This window comes from Elephantulus edwardii, unplaced genomic scaffold (assembly GCF_000299155.1).
Source record: "Elephantulus edwardii isolate Elephantulus edwardi_28Jun2011 unplaced genomic scaffold, EleEdw1.0 scaffold00111, whole genome shotgun sequence".
Taxonomy (NCBI): domain Eukaryota; kingdom Metazoa; phylum Chordata; class Mammalia; order Macroscelidea; family Macroscelididae; genus Elephantulus; species Elephantulus edwardii.
In genome coordinates this window covers 10588484-10598009 of record NW_006399861.1, presented here as the reverse complement: position 1 = coordinate 10598009, position 9526 = coordinate 10588484, and the positions used below count along the sequence as shown (strand labels likewise).

The 9526-nt window shown below is 42.5% G+C and overlaps 1 protein-coding gene across 1 annotated transcript in view; it reads left to right on the top strand.

Annotated features, from left to right (window-relative positions):
* The first annotated feature begins 426 nt into the window (after positions 1 to 426).
* Positions 427 to 9526, top strand: part of YKT6 (YKT6 v-SNARE homolog (S. cerevisiae)) — a 22946-nt gene continuing 13846 nt past the window's right edge. Inside the window, exons 1-5 of the mRNA XM_006892154.1 lie at positions 427 to 544; positions 2602 to 2684; positions 4644 to 4744; positions 5678 to 5782; positions 6086 to 6151. Of these exons, the coding sequence (XP_006892216.1) occupies positions 441 to 544; positions 2602 to 2684; positions 4644 to 4744; positions 5678 to 5782; positions 6086 to 6151 (459 nt within the window). The 5' untranslated portion in view covers positions 427 to 440. The remainder of the gene's footprint in view (positions 545 to 2601; positions 2685 to 4643; positions 4745 to 5677; positions 5783 to 6085; positions 6152 to 9526) is intronic.

The window sequence follows — 9526 nt, the reverse complement described above, 5'->3', positions numbered from 1 at the left end:
TTGTCCCTTCCCGGTGCTCATCTTCACCCCTTTCTTGCTTTTACCCCCTACTCGCCCCCCACGCCTACCCCACCCGCCCCGGACCCGACCCCCATGGCCGAGCCCGCCAGCTACCCCGTGCCTGTCCTGCGTACGTCCCGAGCCCACGAGAGATGTCCGTATCAACAAGTTACCGCCAGACTAACCCTTAGCCGCTGAATGCAAGTGCGCATGCGCGCCGCTGTAACTCTGTTTTCTGCCTCAGGAATATGGGAAAAGATCCGGAACCGGAAGTGAGTCCCAAATTGAGAGGCGGAAGCCGGCTCCCCTCCAGTCAGCAGGCGACTCCCCAAAGGCTAGGTCGGCGGGCAGTATTTGAGGGCAGGCGTGACAGGCCGCAGGCGCGGCTGCTATCCGATTCCTGTGAGCGAGGCTCGCGGCCGCCCTGGAGAGCCAACGCCATGAAGCTGTACAGCCTTAGCGTACTTTACAAAGGCGAGCCCAAGGCGGTGCTGCTGAAAGCTGCGTACGACGTGTCCTCTTTCAGTTTCTTCCAAAGGTCCAGGTGAGCGGGCGCTGGGCCAACCCCGTGGGAACTCCACCGTGGCCACGGGTCCATCTCAGAGTGTGTCCTCTTTCACTCATAGCACCTTATTCCATCGCAAAATAAGTACTCCCCTAGATCCCAAGACCCACGCCTACAAGTTCTAAGCCTGTAGCTTGGGTGCCAGTAATTAATACTTTAGTCGGCATGCCTTTCGGGCGGGGTATCTGGATAGCCACACTTGCGTGACCCCTGTGCCAACCCAATGATTGAGTGTGACCACCACCGCCGGGACTGAAGCCTCTGATGGATGCAGGGCTCTGCCAATACTGATGGATTCTGCGCAGCAAATTTGCTTTGGACTTGTAGAACTGCAAACTTGAAAATGTGGCACTGTAATTGCCATGAATTGTGTGTTAGAAGTACACTTCCCGTCAGTGTATGAGATTCCATAGGCAAAATAGGTCAGAGCCATTATACAGTCAGTATCTTTAAGTTACCATCTGGTGGAATTTGTCATTGAGTTCCGTTTTCACTGCTTCTCTGAAACTTTTTGATGATTTGCTAATAGGATCTTAAAAGAACTATTGGAACTTTGTGCTTTTTCTTTACTTCGAACTTCTTGATAATTCGTTCTCTTTCTTTACCATGCCCTATCCTATCCTCTTGTTTTTCTTTGGTAGAAGTTTTGGTGTCACTTTGGCTAACTGAGTTCCCCCACCCCCCACCCCATGCCTTTAGTATTAAAAATTCTCAAAGATTTAGTCGTAGGACTTTTCCTTTCCTAGTTTGGGCTACTCACAGTGGTAGCTTCAGATGGCTAACACACTGTTGACGTCCTTTAAAGTACCATGTGCCATCTGAAAGCATTGTTTTCCTGTAAGTCCTGTAAGACCTACCTTGGTGGTTCCAGCCTTTCCATAGCTCACAATTACTGCAACTCTTCCTTTGTCTAGTCAGAGCCCTACCCTAAACTCTGTCTTCTTGGGGACTATGTCTCTAAGGTATTACTTTGATTTTACCTCTCTTTCAGATTAACATTACCAAGTAATACTGTATCCTAGGCATTGTGCTAAGTGCTTTATATTCGGTCCTCATAACAAATCACTACTTTGTTGTAGCTTGCCCCATGTTAAATAAGGTGAATCCTAACCCAGGCCTGGACAGTTTCTTACAAAAACATGCATCTTCTCAATTCTGCATGGCCTCATCATGAATCCTCAGGGAGTTTTCAGACTTGGTGGACTCCAAATCTGTTGATCCTTAACTGCCTTTTAGGTTAACTTCCTAGCCAGAAGCTCCTTGTGACCTATGTGTTTCTCTAGCTGAAACCTCATTTGTGATTTTTTCCTTTCTACGTGGATGTCTTTATTGGGTCACCAGAGGCCCTTTCCCACTCTCTTGTCTTGGGTAAACCATTTCCCACCATTCCTCCCAGGATGCTCCAGGCCACTCCTGCATAGGTTTGCACAGAGCCAGGACTTACTGGCATTGTGAGTGACATTCCAGTGTTCATCATATTGTCATAGCTATAATTGTCTGTACATTTACTTAAAAAATTTGTTGCCACTGATTTTCCAGTGCAGCTTTTATTTGTTTTGCATCTTGGTAGTTAGCAGAGCATTGAGTGTAGGAGTTGTATCCTTCTCTGTTGTATCTCGCATAATGCTCTGAATAGAACATCAGATTTTAAAACAAACAAACCCCAAACTCATTCCTGTGGAGTTGGAACCAAATCATAGCCGACAGAGTCTGTAAATCACATGGAAGAAAATATTCATCTTTCTCCTTCAGAGCAGCTTCTGGATTCAAACCACTTGCCTTTGGGTTAACAACACACTTTACCCACTAGGCCACCCAAAAATCTGCAAGGATCTGTACAAACAAATGTAGTTTGAGTAATGGTAAATACCTGTGTTTAAATACATTTACAAGGCTAATTTTTATTCTTGGGATGGCTGGGAGGGAAAAGAATGAAAAGGATCCAATGTCTCCTTAATATGTAAACCCAGAAGTCACCTTCCATTATGTTAGTGATAAGGTGATAGAAAGAAGGTAATATGTGCTCTGTTTCTTAGTGTTCAGGAATTCATGACCTTTACAAGTCAGCTGATTGTGGAACGTTCAGTGAAAGGCAGCAGAGCATCTGTCAAAGAACAAGGTAAGGAGCAGCCATCTTTTGAAACTTGGCTGGCTAGGGCCACCATGCTATGAGCCACATGTGGTTTGGTTCTCAGCATGGGCTGTTGCCTTGTGAAGGAGAGGGCTACTTCCTGGGAAAATAGGAGCCCGCTCTAGCTTGTTTTCAGTCCCCATTCTCTTCCTACTGCTACTTGTACATATTTCTGTGCCCACTATTAAAGTCTGGGCTTCCTGGGTGAAACTGCCCAGAGCTTGGGCTTGCTGAGATGAGATCTGATTATCTTGAATCAGTAAATACCCTTTACGTTGTATTCCTTCCTTCCCCTTCACCATTAAAAGTGCCTCAGAAAAGCACTTCCAACTAGAGTTGCCAGGGTAACACTGCATCCTCAAAAGCTCCTTAGATTTTTCTGTGTCAATCTAAAAATCTGGTCCTGTTTTCCCCATCATAACTCAGGGCTCCTAGAAAAATATTTTGGTGCTTATTTCAGAAAATATGTGTTGTATGGACAAGATTAGGCGGTGTACTTGAATTTTATCAAGTAAAGATCATTTCATACAGGGTTGCACTGGCCTTGAGTCAGTAATACTTTATCAAGTTACTGTATTATTAATACAGATACCAACCAATATGAGGCAAGGCAGTATTGAAAATATGTATTCCATGAGGGAAACATGCTCTTTTTACATTATAAAAATGAAATTGAACCATGGATATTTAAATATTCTCTAAGTATTCTAATTGCTAATCTTAGACTATGTCTTCCTAATTTCTCTTTCTTTAGACACTGAACTCAGCATCCCATTTTCTGTGGAGTGTATCTATTTGTCTGAGATCTCCTATTTATAGGGTCACTATGAGTTGTACTCAGCAGTGCATAGCAGTATGTTAAAATCTTGTTTTGGAATGTAACCAAGGTCTAGAGAATGTTGGTGATAATCTTTTAATCTCTCCTTTCTCTCTGTTTGACCCTGTTCTAATATCTGCCCTTTACTGATTTAAGAAGTCAAAATCTCTTCCTTTGCTCTTTTGTTAGCTCCTTGTTCAGCACTGGAATCTTTTGGATCAGATTCTAAGGACAAGAAGGTTCTTAGTAAGTCGTAATGCTTGTTTGGAGATTTATGAAATGAATCCTACAAAGTAAAAAAAAAATTTACAGTTTTGTGAACTGAATATTTTGCAGAAGACTTTGTCCAAAAAGTACCTTTTGATCATATGATTTGAACATGTAATTCGTGTTTCCTTTATCAGCAGTGGCTAATATGGCTTTGGCTTTGTCAGTCTGTCTGGTCTTTTGGAGCAGGCTGAACAGGGTTGCTATAGTATAAAAACCTGAGGCTCTGGAAGCAGATTTCCTTGTTTGACACTTAGTAAGGGCTTTTTACAAATAAGAAGTTGTTTGTTTATCCAGTTGCTTTGGATTTTGGGTGTGGAACAGAGGATGGCCTCTGAGGGCTGCAGTCCCCTAGGGTGCAGTCAGGCATCACTGCAAGAATGTACTTGGAGAGCTGTCCTGGGTTTATTTTCTAAAGCAGCCCCATTAGATCTTGGCTTTGTATTTGCAGGTCTGAGCATTTACTGTTCCTAAACCAGCATAAAGGAACCTGGTGGCTTAGTGCATTACGTGTGAAGCTGGCCAGGTTGAATCCACCAGCAGTCTTTTCCCATTAAGCCTTGCAAGTAAATGATGGATGGTTACCAAAAATTGGAATCAACTTGACAGCATTGATTTGGTTTTTCAGTTTAAAAAAAAAAACCCGTGGCCTGACCAACAGCAGCAGTCTGGTGAGGGTGCTGTTGTGTGTATTCTATGTGCCATGCTTTGGAGCCACATCTCTGAACCCTAGTCTGAGCTCTTGAACTTCAGAATAGTTAGAGTCAGTCCAAAAGGCAAGAGCCCCCACTTGGAATGCTTGTACTAATATTTGATGGTTTGAAAACGTGTAAACCCCTCATATCACCTCCCTTGCTATTTAGAGTACCTGTGTCATGTCTACATCCGAAATGACAGCCTCGCAGGTGTGGCCATTGCCGACAGTGAATATCCTTCCCGAGTGGCTTTTACTTTGTTGGAGAAGGTGAGTTTATGTTTGTCTGATTTGAATGTGGACTCTCTGGGTTGAACTTGAGTTGTGGTGTCAGAGTGACTGCAGTGCCTGAGTCAGAAATGAAATACATCCATGTATTTTGTGGATGTTGTGTTCAAAATCACATTACCAGATTGTCTTCTTGCCTTAAACCAAGAGGCAATTGCATATTCTTTCCTCTTTCTTCACTGTGGTGCTTATTTCTGTCCCTTCCTTTAGAATGGAGAACCAGAAAATCCTTCCTGTGCCCTGTCTCTCCCTTTCTCACCCTCTCATCATCCCTGCTTCCATGCTCCGGTTCTGTGCCCCACACAGTTTCGGTCTCCACTGCCTGCCTTCAGTTGTCTTCTGGATCATATCAGCCTTCACGAACGGACCGGCATATCTGAAGGCATATCTGCCTTCTGCCAGTCTGAGCTTGCACAGACCAGGGTCCTTCTTTTCTGGTTCTCCTTTTCCTGACCCCCTCAACTCTTGTTTTCTCCATTGTTCTTCCCCACAATTAAAACAGCTGACTTCCCCAGTGTCATTTGCCACTACAGAGCTCAACTCTAATCACTTTTCATTTTTTTTTGTGTAGTGCACACAAGATACACTTTGAAAAACATGAAGTTCAGTGTTTATTTAAATTTCCAAGAATCTTAATTGCCTTCTTGAAGAGTTGCTTTGGAAAACTAGAAGATGAGTGCCCATTTTTACATAGATATTTATAGCCTGATAAACAAAGATTAGGAATGTGTAGGTTGAAATTGAAATCATTTTATCATCTGAATAAGGTCCCTCCGAGAACATTTTATGTTTTAATGATGAAAACTTTTTTGAAAAGGGTATTTTAGCCTATCTTTCTCCCTTGCTATAGATCTCTTCCAAAGAGTTTGGGTGAGCTCAATGTGAACTTGGTGGTGATGGCTCTTTACCTTACAGGTACTCGATGAGTTCTCCAAGCAGGTGGACAGGATAGACTGGCCAGTGGGATCTCCTGCCACAATCAAATACACAGCCTTGGATGGTCACCTTAGTAAATACCAGGTAGTATTTAAAGAAGCATGGTGTAAAGGAGTGTGTGCACTGCAGTTGGTGTTAACTGATGTGTCAGCAGAGTCCTTGCTCTGGTTACTTCCTAACAGCTTTTGTCCCTGTGTTCTTTCTTGAACTTACTGTTTGAAAAAATGTGGAAACTCTGCATTCAGACTTGGGATCCTGCAGTTCCCTGATGTATTTACACAGGCGTGGTCTTAACAGTGTAGTGTGCCAGTGCTCCTTCATTAGAGCTTTGTCTCCACCAAGCTAGACTACTGTAGTCCTGATTTGTTATTTTTGGTTCCTTTATAGAATCCCCGGGAAGCTGACCCCATGACCAAAGTGCAGGCTGAACTAGATGAGACCAAAATCATTCTGGTAAGTGAGAAGGCTTTAGAGTAAATTTGAAAACTTGAGGCATAAGGAACTTGCCACAGAGCAGGCTTGCAGAGTTGAGATTTATAAGTAATTAAGGTGCTTTCCTGAAGTTGACTGCCTATCTCTCCATGCACTGTAGTCCTCAACCCAGATTTACTCAACTAGCCTTCGGTTGCCTCCTCTTTCCCTTTCCCCCTATCTTGGTAAATGATATCTATTTTACATTTGGGCCAGGCTCCAAACATTTAATTCTCAATACTGATTTTAGGTTGGGTCACAGAAAAGAGTGTAGTGGGCTCTGTGGGGATGGCTGAGTCTGACTTCTTCTAATTTAATAGAGGGAAACTGTCCCGGTCAACAGTGTACATGGTACAAGACTAATTCCTATGTCAGGCCTGGTCTCCCACACTCTTGCATGTACTTCTGTTAATTCCAACACCAAGCTTACTGCTAATACTGGGTCTAATACCTGTTGCAATAGCTATACAGACCATACAGGACCTTATTCACAGTTACAGGGATTATTAGGGACATTAACAGGCCATAATTCAGATTAGCAGCAGGTTAGACAGTCTCTCAGCCTCACAGCTTACAGTAGTAATACAAAGATTCCTGAGTTTTTCCAGTTATGGTTTCTTCCCTTAGTTCTGTACTAAGCTTGCCTCTGATTGATATCAGTTCTCTGCTGAGGCTCCTGCTGCTGGTCCAGTCTAGTTGGCACAGGAATCTTTGTTTCCGAAGTACACATTCTGCTGCTTGCTGGTGTTGAAATTCCTAATATCTGCTGCTGAGATTGCTCACTTTAAACCTTGTGTGATGGCAACACTAGCTAATCCTGTTATGGATAGACTAACACATTCTATGATTCTACCCATCCACGTTACAAAGTCAAAATCAATGGCTAGAAAAGCTATTTTGAACAATAAGTGCTTGACACTTCAGTCACAAATCGGAGATATCTGCAGAGACCAGACAGGTGTTTTACCTGAGCGTGGAGTCAGGTTGAAGGCAAGCAAGCTGAATGTGTCTGGACGGATAGGGACTGTTGTGCTCCTGATGACACCAAGTCCAGGGACACCTGGCATGCTGGTTTTAGAAAGATGGATCCAGCATTTTGACCTAAAATCTCCTGCTTTGTAACTGCTGCTGCTTTGGTTTCTTTTTTTTTAAGTTCTGTGCTTACATTTGGCACATGGCAGTCCACTATTTACCCTGGGTTAGGCTCTTAAGGTTTGTCTGCTTAACCTCTCATCATTGCCTTCTAACTGCTCCTCTTACATCTCTCCCCAGCTACCTCCAGTCTGTGTGTTGGAGAATAGCCTATTTGCTTAATCTTGCTCCAAAGATGGTGCAGAGTAAGGCCTCAAACTGCTTCAGCACTGCTCTGGCAAGCATGGTAGAAATGCACAGGATCACTCCAGACCCCAGCGTGCTGGAGGCTTACAGAAAAGTAACTTTTAAAATTATCTGTTTGTGAGGGACAGAACTGTTTAAAAATGATAAATGATTGGATATTATGGTCATGACAAGAGTCTAGAATGAAGGCTGCATAGTGGAGTGGACTCAGGGGGGAGAGAAAGATTTTATACCAATGAAAGAATTTTTTCTTAATGCTTTTCAAAGAGAAGAGTGAACTGGAGGGGGAAGAATGGGCAGGGAGAAAAATGCAACAATGAATGAATGGAAATCCAAAGTCTCTGTAAGCATTCATTTAAATTAATAATAAAAAAACTTAAAAAAATTTATACTCTAAAAAAAAAATTGTTTGTCTCTGGAGTTGAGAACAGCTCCAGTGGGTTTTCAAGAAACTTGTATGTGATTTAACAAAGAAAGAGATTGCTGGTCTTTCTAGAGGAAAACTTTCTGTGGCTCTAGGGGAAGAGCCTTCTTTCCTTTGACATGTATTTTGGTATCAATCTCCTGTAGGGATCTGGTTCCTTAATAGTAAGGAATTGGGCTCCCAAAGCAAAGGTATGGCGTTTCAAATCCAGTAACTTCTCTGTAGGAGAAAGATGAGCAGTCTCCTCCTGAACAGTTTACTACCTTTGAAAACTTGCTGGAGGATCAGCCGTGGGTTGGTTCTGACTTGATGGTGCTCAGCAACATTTAGTCTTCTTCTGGATTAGGAGACTTTTCCAGGCAGGAACCCTGATCTACTTCTGGGTCTTCTTTCTTTGAAGTACTGAGACCTCTCTCTGCTTGTTTTTCTCCTTTAATCTCCTAAAGGGTAAAAAGTGATAAAAGCCACATCCTAGGGAAACACCCCTTACATGAGATCAGGGCTGTGGCCTCAGTCTGGGTGATAGGTTCCACCTAATCCCCTAACAGCTGATTGGTCATAGATGATCACATTAGAGAAGATGACATCATTATCTAACTTAAAAATTATATCATTATACTTCAACATAAAAATTCTACAAGCTAGACAAATATGCATTGCAGGCATAACGTAACATAACATAACAGGCATAACATTCTGTGACAGGTTTAGAAGCAGGAGTGGCATCCACTTCCTAAACAACATGCCTCCAGAAACTATGAACTTTGATAAATGTTGATAATTGTAGAGGCCTTTTGTTCATAGGGTCGCTATGAGTCGTCCTCCACTTGAAGGCAGTCAGCAACAACAGACCAATAAACAGCATGATGCTTAAAGAAAATATTTTATGTCAAGGATTTAATTTAACTTGAATTTGTAATCAACACCTCTGGAAGCTGTTCTTAGGTGCATCTAAGTGAACTACAACTCATAGCAACCCTTGCTAGTCTTCCTCTCTCTCACTTATGCGCTGCTTATCCCATCCTTCCCTCTAAGAAACACTCTGGTTGCTCCTAGATAGCTTTGTTCTTTTTACAGCCCATGGTACATTCAGCACTCTTTGCTAACACCACAATTAAAAGGTATCAGTTATTCAGTGTTTCTTATTCCTTGGCTAATGCTGCATGGAAGCAGAGATCAAGTAATCAGACTACATACTGAAAAGGGATAATCTCTTTGCAAGGACCTCTATGTGAAGATGGGAGTTGGACAGTGAATAAGGAAGAACAAAGAATAATTGATGTCATTTAATTGTGATGTTGACCAAGAATATGAAATTACACTATGGACTGCCAAAAACCCCCAAATTATCCAAGAATGAGTGCATCTAATATAATATCTAGGAAAAAAAGGATGATTATGTCTTAAGTACTTTGGGTATTTCACCTGATGGTATGCATAGGAATCAGATCGATTACATCTGTGGAAAAAACCGCTGGAGAAGCTCAATTATCAGCTGTGAAAACTAGGCCAGGAGCTGATTGTGGAACAGACAACCAACTACTCATATGCAAGTTCAAGCTGAAGCTGAGGAAAATTAAACCGAATCCACAGGA